Below are 13,709 nucleotides of genomic sequence, written 5' to 3' on the forward strand. Positions count from 1 at the left end.
AGCCAACTCCACAAAGTTGTCTTCTCACCTCCACAAGTGTTTGCACTCGAGTGTGCGCGCGCACACACACAATAAAGAGATGTATTAGAAACAAACAGCTTTTCAGCCAAGCACGGTGGTGCACACCTTTAATCCCAGCATTCAGGTGGCAGAGGCAGGCAGATTTCTGTGACTTTGACCACAGCTAGCCTGGTCTACATGGTGAGTTCCAGGATAGCCAGGGCTGTGTAGAAAGACCCCGCCTAAACAGACAAACAACAACAACAACAACAAAAATTCCCAGCTTCTCAAGCACCTAAGATAGATCTGCAGGCCATGCACCTGCAGTCAGTCCTCCGGAAGCCTGGTTCCTGGTCCTCCAGCATTAACCACCCCACTCACCTGTGGCCAGATGGCTAGTCCTGAAGCATCTGCCAGAGCAGAGGACCTTTTTATTTTGAGAGAGGGTCTTGCGATGCAGCTCAGGCTGACCTCAAACATGCAGGAACCCCCAGCAGCCTCTGTCTATCACATGCTGGAAGTACGGGTGTTTGCAGCCCTGTCCAGCAATGCTGCGATTTTACACATGAAATCCACAACCACTAACATTCTTCCTGCTGCTTCCCAGTCCTGAACAGTCATGTAATTTTATAACTTGAAAGGATCGTAAGTTAATATAAATGTATCAGTTATCCAGAGCAGACCCTGAGCCAATGAGATCACTTAAATGCTTATGAAAGACAGATTTCTGGGTCTCATCCACAGCGATTCTGCTTCGATAGGCCTTTTGTTCAATGCTCCCCAGGTGACGTCAGCGTGTGGTTTGTTTTGGAAGGCACCTCAGCACATGACGTCTGAAACTTACGTAACAGTACAGGTGCTGTTTTCTTTATTGACTTGAACCTCTCCTCTCATGGGAAGCTTACCACCCGGTGTACCAGTGTATAATCACCCCTCCAACTCCCTCTGTGTAGGTAGTCTTTGACTTGCAGGTATATGGCCTCTGGTGCCTATTTATTATCCATAGGATGTGATCAGAAGCTCCGCTAGGTAGGTCACAGCAAAGGTACATTTGCAATAGAGTTTTTCAACAAAGAAAAACGAATAGTTAAAATAGACAAGGCTGGGGCTGCAGCTCAGTTTGTAAAGTGCTTGCTTAGGAAGACCTGAGTTCTATCCCCAGCTCTGCCAAATCAAGGTGCAGTAGCATATGCCAGTAATCCTAGCATTTGGGAGGGGGAAGAAACAAGAGAATCTGAAGTTCAAGATCATCTTCCATGGTTACAGAGAGGGGTTGAAACCAACCTAGGATACATAAACCAACCTCAAAAAACAACCAAGTGAATGGAAAATGAAATCTGCTATGCTATTTTCACATGGGACTGGGAAGGAGCCAATGTGAAATGAGTTATCAATGAGCGACCACTTTGAGTTTTTATTCTTATCTGCTGCACTCCCAAAACTTTTTCTCCACTATCTTTATCATCTTTCTTTGGACTGCCAGCTCCCAAATAATGACACTGAGACTTTTTATTAATTATGAAAGCTTGGCCTTAGCTTAGGCTTGTTCCCACCTAGCTCTTAGAGCTTAAATTAACTCATTTATGCAAATCTACATTCTGCCACATGGCTCGTTACCTCTCCTCAGTACCATATATGGTCTAACTTCCTCTGAGTCTGTCTGGCGAATCTCCCACACCTCAGATTCTTTCCCAGAGTTCCTATCTCTCCCAGAAGTCCCACCTATCCTCTCCTGCCTAGCTATTGGCCATTCAGCTCTTTATTAAACCAGTCAGAAGGTGCCTTAGGCAGGCGAGGAAGGACAGAATCAAATCTTCACACAGTGAAGATTATCCCAGCAATCATCTGATCATATAGTACTTGTTTCCCATGGATTAAATAATTAAAAGCAATGCCACTTGAGTTTCAGTAAGTAAAGCATCAGAGAAACCTGGGGAAAATAGCTCAGTGGGAAAGAATGCTTGCTTTGCAATCATGAGGACCTGAGTTCAAATCCCCAGCACTCACAGAACAATCTGGGAATAGCTGCACATGCTGCAGCAGAAAACGTGTTCAGTGAAAGATCTCATCTCAAGACAGCAAGACAGAGAGAGAAAGACACCTGACACCCTGCTCTGGGTTGGTATAGGTCTGTGCACCTGCATAATCATGTATACATATGTACACCGCACCATGCAAAGACAAAAGAAAAGCCCCATGGAAGCTCACACTGCTGTGTTATATCTCCCCACTGCTCCAGCACAGTCCCATAAAATCAGGCTCTTGGTTATATGAAACAGTTGCTAAATGAACAGCATAGTTTTAGTGGTAGGTCAGATAAGTCCTATCTAAATTGCCACATACACACTCAGTTGTGAACCCAATAGATTCTAACATACTGTTTCTCTTGGTAACTGCCTCAAACAACTCTTCTCTCTGTGAGAAACCAAACAATGAATGGGCCCTGCCTTTCTCAGAACAGAAACTTTTCTCTGTACTGAAGGTTTTCACTCAGGGTATAAAGGGTCTTCACCTACCTGCCCATTGGGCCTTGCTTTTGCAGCTGCCCAAGCAGGACTGAGTCAGTTCCTTCCTGGCCATTAGCTCCCTGCTTTCCCTCCTCACACAGTGTAGATGACTTGAGCTTTACCTTAGGTGCTCTGTCTCTGTCCATTCATGTCATCCACTCATCACAGCCTCAATCATGGCTGCATCAACTCGCCTTCTATAGGTTTGCCTCTGGGCAGCAGAGCTGGAGGAAAAACTCCATCTCCAGAGACTGCAAAGTCATGACAGATCTTAACCCTGCCATCAGCATCCTCTGAGATGCTTCTTATGGTCATCTGACTTTCATGCTTCTGCACTTTCATTTTTTTTTATTTTAGATTTATTCATTTTATGTATGTATATATGTATGTATGTACAACATATTCATGCTTGGTGCCTGCAGAGGTCAGAAGAGGGCATTGGTTACTCTGACCTGGAGTTAGAGATGGTTGGGAACCACCACGTGTATGCTGGGAATTGAACCCAAGTCCTCTGCAAGAGTAACAAGTGCTCTAAACTCCTGAATCATCTCTCTAACCCTGCTCACTCCCCATCCCCTCATTCCTTTATTCAACAAATGTAGGTCTGGGATACAGTAGTGAACACAGTAGACAGAAACTTCTACTCTCATAGAGCATATTTTTAGTGAGGGGAGACATACAATTAACAAGAAAAATTATACTCAATGATATTGATAAAGATAAAGCAGGGAAGGAGGAAGATGGAGTATACATACAGCAGAGACTAATTTTTTTTTAAGATTTAGTTCATGTGGATCTGTGTATCTGAGTTTATGTTTATGCACCATCTTCACACAGGTACCAGTGGAGACCAGAAGAGGGTGCTAGGTATTCTGGAATTGGAGTTAATAGCCTGATGTGAACACCTGATGTGAATGCCAGACACCAAACCCAGACCCTCTGCAAGCAGCAAGTGCTTTAAACTGATGAGTTATCTCTCCAGCAGTACCACTACCACCCCAGCTGTAATTTTTAATTGTTAAAGTGTAACATAAAATTTAGAGTAATGCGGCCAGGCGGTGGTGGCACACGCCTTTAATCCCAGCACTCAGGAGGCAGAGCCAGGCGGATCTTTGTGAGTTCGAGGCCAGCCTGGTCTACAGAGTGAGATCCAGGAAAGGCGCAAAGCTACACAAAGAAACCCTGTCTCGAAAGACAAAAAAAAAAAAGAGTAATGCACAGACGTGTGAAGGCTTGTGTCTTCACAAACTGAAATACCCTGTTGTCTACAAAAGAGTTAATAATGCTTTGCTGAGAAAACCCCTTTCGACAAAGACCTCATAGAGAAGTAAAGTTATGGAAAATCTAAGGAATGTGTACCCTGTACTGAGGAAACAGTGGAGACATGCTGTGGAACAATCTTTGTACACTGTAAATATGTATTGCTCTCATTGTTAATAAAAAGCTGGTTAGCCAACAGCTAGGCAGGATTTTCTGGGCAGAAAGAGTGTTGGAAGGAAGAAGGGCAGAGTCTGAGGGCAGGGTCTGAGGAGTCTCGGGGCAGGTGTAGAGAAGTAGGACATGTACAAAATGAGGTAACAAGCCATGAGCCACATGACAGCAAGTAAAGAGATGGAAATGGATTAATTTAAAATATAAGAGTTAAGCTAGTAACAAGCCTGAGCTACTGGCCAAGCAATTATATAATTAATATTAAGTCTCCGTGTCATTTATTTGGGAGTGGCTGCTGGGACAAGAAAACTCCACCTACAAATGGTACCCAAACATCTGGCACCTACATCCACATAAGACCTGAGAAAGCTTTAAAAAGTTTCTAAACACAAAAAACGGAGCCAAACTCGGCTTTCTAGTCTCATGTCTGTTGAGATACACAGACGAGTCTCCCAGCAAGCTCTGCCAGAGTGAGCTCTACCAGCATTCCATGAACTAAGCCTCATGGCGAGTTTAAGTTTTGCTCATTCAAAAAAAATAAAAAATAAAAAATTTTTAAAAAAGATTACAAATATGCAACAAAGACAGATCCAAATTGGAAAAAAAAAAACTCTAAATGGGTTACAGTGTGTTTAAAAATATACATAGGCTTGGGAGAGAGCAGAGAAAGGGTAGAGACAGTCATAGATTAAGGGGCTGTGACCCACAGGTTGAGTAACACTTTTTAGGAAGCAGGTTGGACAAGCCAGTGAACCCTGCCTCTAATGCCCACCTGGTTTGAGTCCCTGCCTTGGCTTCCCCCAGCAAACTGTGGTTCAGGATACAGAAGCCAAGCCAAGCCTTTCCTCCCAAGTTGTTTTTGGTCATGGTGTTTCATCACAGCCACAGTAACCCTACGACAACATGCAAATGCCCACTTGATATATCCAACTCACAGACACTTCAACTTCGGTATGAAAATGAAGCCATCATCTTTGCCTTACTTCAAGGTTGCATTATCAAGCCTTTCCCTCCCCATGGCACACCTGAACCAGGGTATGTTCTGCTCATGCATCCGTCTGTCCTCTTTCAAACTCAGGCTCACTTTACGTGCAATGTCATTTGAAGTGGGCAACTCTGAACCTTGTCCTCCAGCACCATCCTTTCCTAACCACTACTTACTTCCCTAGCCTTTCCCTAAAAGAATCCCAACTAACCTCAGGGCTCCGATGGTGCCACTTCTTCAGGGAAGCTTCTCCAGAGCCTCCAGCAAGCTTAGGTCTTTCAGATATCCAGTCCCCTAGGGGTGGGTAACGGACCTCAAAAGGCAGCCTCCTTGTCCAACATGCCCATCTCCTAGCCCATGCTGGGTCCATAGTACCAGCTCGGTAACTTGGGATGAATGAATTCGCCATCTCTGGTGCTTTGTAAACCCAGGCTCCATAACAAACATTTTCCTTATGTAACCAGCAAGAGAGTAAATAGTTCAACCTGTAAAAATGCATTACATTTGGGGTCGGATGGACAGCTCAGTGGTCCAGAGTGTATACTTCTCTTTCAGGGGACCTGAGTTCAGTTACAACACCAACATTAGGCTGTTCACAGCTGTCTAAAACTCCAGCTACAGAGGGATCCATCACCTTTGACCTCCAGGGGCACTGCACTCATGTGCACACACTCATACAAACACATCCAATTAAAGTGTTAAAAACATTAATTACTTTTATTCGTACCTGCGTGAATTTGAATGTGTGTGCATACCACGGGGGCATGTGTGGTGGTCAGGACAGCTGTGGGAGTCAGTTCTCTCCTCCCATCATACAGTTACAAGGATTGAACTCAGGCTGTCAGGCTTGGCAGTGAGCATCTTTATCCACTGAACCATTTCCCCAACCCCTAAATAGCTTATCTCTAACGTCACAGCTCTGTGATTTAGTGACATGCTCTTTACTTTAGCCGGGTGCCAGCTGTTTCTGTGAAGTGTGACTGTGACTGGGAACAGTCTGACTGCTTTCATGTCACAATTGCCAGCCTGGCACAGGAGAGCCCGTGCAGACTGGAAGGCCTGAAATCGTTACCATTTGACCCAACGCAGTCAAGTTAGCCAGTCTTGACATTTGTGGTTTCTTTGATGGCTTGAGCCGTATGCAGAATTCATGAAGCAATCATGACAGGACAAAATAATAGTCAAATGTCAGCTGGTTATTTCTCTGGATCTAGCAAACAAATAGTTCAGATTTCTGCCCCTTTCACTCCAAATGCACGCTCATGTTTGCCAACCGAAGCCTACTGAATGTACGACTTCAAAGCTATTGCCATTTCAACGGTAACTGCCAGGGGCAAAGGAAAAAGGTTTTCTTAGTGTTGCCCTGTCAGCAGTCCAGAGCGTTAAGTTAGCTGTAGAAGCCCTGTCCCCTTAGTAATTAGGAGGAGTTAAGTTTTCTGTTCCCCATTTTCCCCACTATCCTCAATTTCAAGTTTACAAAATGCCAATCTGCTCTTTACAAACTCCAACTATGTACATTGTCTAAATACTTTCTTTCTTAAAAAAACAAAAAACGTATTTATTTTATGCTTATTGGTGTTTATGTGTATGTGTACGTCACATGTAGGCCTTGTGTCCAGGGACGTCATTAGAGTGTAACTTCTGGAACTGGAGTTACAAAAGGCTGAGAGCCACCACGCAGGGCTGAGAATTGAACCTGAGACTCCTGTAAGAGCATCAGTGCTTTTAACCACTGAGCTATGCTCCAGCCCCTAACTATTTTCTAATATATTATTTCAGAATCGTCTAGTCTAAGCACTGAACACTCCCAGTAGGTATAGCCTGAATTTAAAAAGCTACTAACAGTCTGGGCACAGGACTACACACTTGTAACTCCAGGATTTGGAAGACAGAGGTAGCAGAATTCAAAGTCCAAGGTTCACCAGGATTGCCTACCAGCAAGGCTCCGCTTCTAAAAGAAGCCCCTTATTAAAACAGGATTTCCTTGGCTGTCCTGGAACTTGCTCTATAGACCAGGCTGGCCTTGAATTCAGAGATCCACCTGTGACTGCCTCCCAAGTGCTAGATTAAAGGTGTGAGCTGGCACCACCCAGCCCATTTTTTTAATTTCAGCCTGAACATACAATAATCTCTGGTAGCAACCATACTTTTTCTCTAAGAAAAACGCACAAATATTAAAAGTTTCCTAAGACTTGGCAAGCTATTCTAGATACCACACTGAAACTTGAACCTAAACTCTATTTGTTAAAAGATACTGACTGGTCAAGGCTATTTTTTGATAATAAATTTAAGTGGTTTTTGTTGTTTGTTTTCAAGCAGCCTAGGCTGGCCTCAAACTACAATCCTTCCTGTTGGGTTATAGGTGGGTGCCACCACACTTTCCTATTTAGTGTCTAGTCCTCAAGTCTGACTACATCAGGACCAGCATGCTACCTCATCACATCTGGAAACGTGAATGAACTTAAGACTAACCATCAATAATCATTGCTTACTAGGTGCCAAGTAATAGTGCCAGGTTATTCCCCTTGACAGGCAGTCTGCTACCCTAACTCCACAGCTGAGAATTAATTCAGAGGTTCAGCTACTCAAAGGCATACACTTCAAGCAGCAGAACCAGGCCCCAAAGCCAAATCTACCCCACTTCAGGGGCAGTGTTCACAACCATGGTCTTACACACTGCATGCTTGCAACTGGGGAGTGGATGTAAGTGACTACATACAACACCAAATAATGGTTAAAAACATATATTCTGTCTGGGTAAAGATGATGGACTGAACACAGGAATAAATATATAGTATGTCCACTCTCTCCTGAACTTCCATTCGATAACAGTAAAGGTTTTTGTCCATTTTAAGGTTAAAATCTCAAAGGATAGAAAATGAGACAAAACAGCTTCAAAAAGCTGTAATCTGGAAAGCAAAAAGCCAGCAGAAGGAAAAGTAAAAGAATCCCACAGCACAGAATCCCCACGCCTCGGGAACTGGTAGTTTCAGGTGCCTTTGCAAGTGGGCAGAATGAAGAGAGACAAACTAAGAACTAGCCAGTGAAGGTCTAAGTTATCTGATGCGGTCTGCAACCCAAGAGGCTAAGTAACCTCCACAAGACGGCCATCCCCTCTGCTCTGGACCTCACAGCAGCCCTCCTGTATCACTTGACTGCCAGGATCCTAGCAAGGCCTTCATTCTTCATGGACAAGACTGGAAGAATGTTCTCTTAGGAACGGTATTTTATATTAATACCTAAAGATATGGACACAGACCTGCCTCCCAATTAAATACCTCAGAAGAGCTCTCCCTTAGGAAGAGCCTAAGGCCAACAAGCCCCATCCACTCAGTCTAACAAAAGTGAAGTGTCTATCATGAAGAAAAGCGGACAAAAGACACTTTAGACAACAGACATGAAGGACAAAGAGAACACAAAAGTTGTATGTTGTTCTACAAAGAGAAGAGGGAAAATGGAAGAAAACCACCAATAAAAATACACTAAATTGCTGGGTGGGGTGCAAGGATCTAATCCCAGCACTCAGGAGGCAGAGGCAGGCAGATCTCTGAGTCTGAGGCCAGCCTGGGCTACACAGTGAATTCCAAAACAATCAGGGCTACAGAGAAACCCTGTCTTGAATAACAAACAAACACAAACACACAAAATAAAACAAAACACACCTCAAAACTTATGAGAACTACTGGATGGTATGTTTAAAGTTTTAACTGGGTGACCTAGTGCCCAGCACAGTGAATTAAATACACACACACTGAAGTGTGTCCCTGTGGAATGAAAGACTAATAGCACAAGAGATTCTTGTTTCTCAGAGAGAAAAATTAGGCCTCACAGAAAGACCAGGAGTCAGAATGGTTTCGGATTTCAGATTCAACCCACAGCCAATGTCTCAATGCCTTAAAATCCTGAAGCATGAAGGTTCCAAGCCAAAATTCTATATTCAGCAAAGAATCAAACGTGATTGTAAAAAGATAATTTTCAGGTCAGAAAGGTCTAAAAACGTTTACTCCTATCCACCAGTCAGGGCTCCATGAAAACAAACATTAGCAAATGAGAACCCAACACGGAACAAGAAAAGGCTGTTCCCAAATTACAGCCACACACAGTCCAGAGAGGAACAGCAAGGCTCCAGGGAAGACTCCCTAAGGAAGACTCGAAGGCGTGGTGCCTGATCACACCAAATGATGGAAACAATTTTGGTACCTGGTGAAAAGTTAGTTTAGTGGAAAGTTCACAGGAAAACTAAATCTAGGGGCTAAAAGGGGAAATCTGTAGGAACAGAAAAACCATTGGACTAACTAACCACAGTCACACAAGGCTGCACACAGGAGGCAGGTGACAAGCATGCATGATGGGTATAGGAAATTGAAAGAAACCCATGTCCCTGCAATACACCCCGCAGCAAGCAAGCGGGCGGGCAGTAACTAAAACAGAAATCATGACAGCACCGTGATGTTACTAGGAGACACGCTGGTGGAGCTGGAGAGATAGCTCAGTGGTTAAGAATGTCGCTGGTCTGACAGAAGGCCCAGCACCCACATGACAGTTCTTAACCACCTGGGAACCCAGTGCCCTCTTCTGGCCTCCACGGGCACCAGGAACCCACCTGGTACACATACATACACGCAGGCAGACACATACATACATAAACGAAAAACAATGTTAAAAACAAACCCCACATATATCAGTGAAAGAGGTGAGCATGGTTTGAGGCTGTGGAGGACTGCCCCCTTCAGCCAACAAACCCAGAGAACTATTTGATCTTAAACTACAGCATCTTTCTTTCACTGTGTTTGCATTTTCAGCATCAAGCAGTAAGTTGTAGTTGATTAAGATTTTGGCAAAGAAGCATAATGCTACATACAGTTCAAAAGAAACTCGCCATAGGCGCAATAGTCTCAATATTGCAGCAGTTTCACTAGTGATGGCCATCACCAGCAAAAAGTGGGGAAAAAAAAAACCCAAAACCCAAGCTTTTTTCATCAGAATGTTTATTAAAAATATAGACTGACGGTTCTGTGCTCAGATGTCATTGTGGGTGTATGCGGACTTCATTACTCTTCACAAATATACTTGAAACAGAAGCTGTAAACAGAAATGACTGCCGAGAGACAGTGCCATTCAGACCCAACCCCTTAGAGTTCGACACTTTGACAATCCCATCAACACTCACAGAGGTGGCTATCACAGGCCTGAGCACACCGTGACCACAAGACATCTTTTGTGCACTTCTCAAATAGTTCTATATTTCAGCTATGAAGGTCGGTTCCCAAAGCTCAACTTGTTCTTAACAAGTAGAGTTTTTATGTCCATTTCATCAGTCTTACAGCTTCCTGGGCCAATTCATCTGCAGACAGGAGGAGAGACTGTCGCCAGGTTCTTCATGCCATGCATCCATGTGACTCCCCATCCTCATATGCTGTCCAGCTTCTTTAAGATATACGGAGCTGAAAGAGAAACCCCAGAGTAGGTTTTATTCTATGAGTCCACAGGCTGTACTGCAAAATTATAAAACTGGGGTGTAAAAGAAAAAACTTTACGAAATATGGTCTTGGAAACAACTCCTAAATGGTGATCGAGCCTCTCTCTACCATAAACCAAAGGGAGTCACGGCCTTGCAAAGCAGCCCACTCAGTGTCACTGGATCACCACGGTCGTAGAGCACACCCTACCCTACTGCGCTCTCCTCCAGGATTGTAACAACTCCACAGTCCTTTACTGTGGGGACCTTTTCCTTATTTCACCAAATGGGGAGTTGAACCCAGGGCCTTGCACAATCCAGGCAAGCACTTTACCAAGGTATACCTCTAGCTCTGGGGATTTATTCAGCCTAAACAGAACAAAATCCTAGAGGAAACAAAGGGGCGTTAGGTTCACTTCCCAGTCCTGGGAACACGAACAACCGGAAGGTACAGGGACGGAAACCTGGGGAAGGTGAGTGCAAGGCCGGCACCCACTGCTTCCTCTGATTGTACCTGTTACCATGCCATTCCATCACAGCGCTGGTTTGGTAAAGGGTGTACCAAGAGCTGTCCGGAATACTAAGTCACACACAGAAGGGAGAGATGACTCAGCAGCTAAGCCTGACTGCTGTCAAAGGAGGACCTGAGTTCAGATCCAGCATCCTCACCTGGCAGTTTACAATTGCCTGTTTAACTCCAGCTCCAGGGTGCCAACGCCCCCTTCTGGATGGTGCAGGCACCTGCAGGCATATGGTTCACACACGGACAGGCAGACAAATGAAAGCCTTACAGAACCATTCCTGCCTCTACCTACAGGGCAGACAACTATATGCAAACAAGCACTGAGCTATGAGAAGTGTGTTGTATTGAGAACTCGAGGGTCAGTTAATCCTGTTATATCAGAGAACTAATATTTTTATTCATTTATTTTTGAGACAGGGTTTCTCTGTGTTGTTTTGGTGCCTGTCCTGGATCTCCCTCTGTAGACCAGGCTGGCCTTGAACTCATAGAAATCTGCCTGGCTCTGCCTCCCGAGTGCTGGGATTAAAGGTGTGCACCGCCTGGCGAGAACTAATATTTTTTAAATCTTTTGTTGTTGTTGTTGTTTTGTTTTTCCGAGACAGGGTTTCTCTGTGAAATAGTCCTGGCTGTCCTGGATCTCAACTCTGTAGACCAGGTTGGCCTTCGACCTCTGCCTCCCAAGTGCTGGGGGATTAAAGGCGTGAGCCACCACTGCCTGACAATAAGATTTTTAAACTGGGCACGCCTTTATTCCCAGCACTAGGGTGGCAGAGGCAGGAAGATCTCAGAGTTCAAGGCCAGCCTGGGTTATTCGGAGAAATCCTATCTGAACACTGCCCCCCCCCAAAAAAAAACCCACGTTCTTGTGTGTATTCTGTGATGTTTGCACGCGTTTGTGCATACCTTGGTGTGGAGGTCAGAGTACAACTTCCGGGAAATGGCTCTCTCCCGCCATGTGGATCCAGTTCAGGTTGCCCAGCTTGGCGGCAAGTGCCTTAGCCCAGTGAACCATCTACTTTCTAATCTGTCAGTCTGTCTTTTAACCCCGATGTGCTCCTTGAACTCAAGCTCTCGCTTGCACAAGGAAGAGAGATCAAGTAACGAAATTAACTTTTTGTCAATGGTTAAGTCAAATACTTGAGGTATTCTCATCTCAGTAGCTCTACAGACGCTCTTCTCTTTCCATCTTTCAGAAAAAGGAAAACCAACTATTTACTTCACCCTCTGCACAAACAAACACAAAGAAAGCAAATCTTTTCAGATTTCAAAGGCAAGCACCGGAGGAAAGTGCCTGGTACCGAGTTAAGAGCTCGGGATTCCACGTCAGGTTTATTCTGAATCTCCAAATGACCTTGGGTCAGCCACTTCCCAGGGACCGTTTCTAGGTTTGTCAAACGAGGGTACTGCTCAAGGGATAGCACCTGAAGGTCCTTAAGCACAAGCGTCGGGTTAGCAAAGGTGACTTAACCACGTGCCCAGGGCCACCACGACCACTTGGCACAGTCTCAGGACTCGCAGACCCCTTGAGGGCACGCAGTTGCGCCGCCCTGGACATGCATGCCCCTGCTCTCCCCAGGATGCTCAGCTCAAGGACTCAGGAGCGCGTGCAGGGGTGGGGTGGACGCGTGGCCTCACGGCCACAGCCCCGAAGGACACTCACTGACTCGCAGCAGGGCCACGTAGATGAGGAAGTTCCGAATGGAGGAGATCACGTCCTCGCGCATCTTCCGTTTCATCTCCTCGGGGTCCAGCTTCGGCGCGAGACCCTCGATCCGGAACATTGCGGCTCTTTCTCCAAAGCTTGCAGGCGCTGCACCCTGCTCTCCTCCAGTGGCTGGCCGCCTTGCACCCGAACTGAGCCAGACTCCACTTCCTGTCCCACCCCTCGTTTCCGTCCTGCGACAGGAACCTGCGAGGGACAATCCTCACCCAGCCCGCGTGCGTCTGAAGCAAGAGGACCAGAAGGGGGCGGCCGCAGTCTTAAATCTCGGAGCCTTGGTGGATCCCGACTGTCTCTTAGATAGTCGCGGGGCTGGAATCAGGCGTGCCACCTGTAAAGTTGTTTTATGCTGTCCAGTAGGGAGGTGTGTGCATATGAACCACCATAAATATTAATAGCTAGCATTTATGGAGTACCCAAGACAGTACTTCGTGAATTGCACATTATGATCTTCATTTCTAGATTTGTAAATTAAAACGCAGCAGCCTGAAAACGTTAGTTGAGAAGATAGCTCATTTGCCAAAGCGTTTACTTAGCATGCATGAGCCCTAGGTTCGAGTCCTAGCACCGCATAAACCTCGTGTGGTAGCTGTTAGTTTGTTTTCTGTAGTGATAAACACCATCAAAGCAACTTGGGGGAGGAAAGGGTTTATTTCACTTAAAGTGTTACAGTCTATCATCCAGGGAAGCCAGGGCAGGAGTTCAAGCCGGAGCCTAGAGGCAGGAACTGAACCAGAGACCAAGAAAGATGCAGCCCTTACCCACCAGGTAGCCCTGGGCCTCCCCAGCTACCTTCTTTACACAACTCAGGACCATCTGCGGGGGTGGGGGGTGGGGGTGGCACAGCCCACAGTGGGTTAAGCCCTCTCCCATCAATTAGTAGTCATGACAATGCCTCCCACGAACCCACCAACAAGTCAATCTGGTGGAGGCCGTTCCTCAGTTGAGGTTTTCTCTTTCCAGATGACTCTAGATTGTGTCCAGAGGACAAAAACTAACCAGCACAGTGGTGCACACCTGTGATCCCAGCACAGAGTTGGTGGAAAGAAGAGGCTCATGATGTCTCACATCTTTAATCTCAGCCC

The 13,709-nt window shown here is 45.5% G+C and overlaps 1 protein-coding gene across 1 annotated transcript; it reads right to left on the reverse strand.

Moving 5' to 3' along the window:
• Nucleotides 1–9,893: 9,893 nt before the first annotated feature.
• On the reverse strand, nucleotides 9,894–12,776 carry Tomm5 (translocase of outer mitochondrial membrane 5). Its single transcript, XM_036179132.1, has 2 exons — nucleotides 12,565–12,776; nucleotides 9,894–10,367 (listed from the first exon to the last, which is right to left on the reverse strand). Exons 1-2 carry the CDS (start codon nucleotides 12,683–12,685, stop codon nucleotides 10,333–10,335), a joined length of 156 nt encoding a protein of 51 aa, XP_036035025.1. The 5' UTR covers nucleotides 12,686–12,776; the 3' UTR covers nucleotides 9,894–10,332.
• Between the last annotated feature and the right edge of the window lie 933 nt (nucleotides 12,777–13,709).

This window comes from Onychomys torridus, chromosome 2 (genome assembly GCF_903995425.1).
Source record: "Onychomys torridus chromosome 2, mOncTor1.1, whole genome shotgun sequence".
NCBI lineage: Eukaryota > Metazoa > Chordata > Mammalia > Rodentia > Cricetidae > Onychomys > Onychomys torridus.

What these genes read in the sequence shown, in the direction of transcription:
- Tomm5 (XM_036179132.1), bottom strand. Translation starts at nt 12,685, where the DNA reads ATGTTCCGGATCGAGGGTCTCGCGCCGAAGCTGGACCCCGAGGAGATG. An exon ending in CGTGGCCCTGCTGCGAGTCA is followed by an intron (nt 10,368 to 12,564) that starts GTGAGTGTCCTT and finishes TTTCTCTTTCAG; the next exon opens with CTCCGTATATCTTAAAGAAG.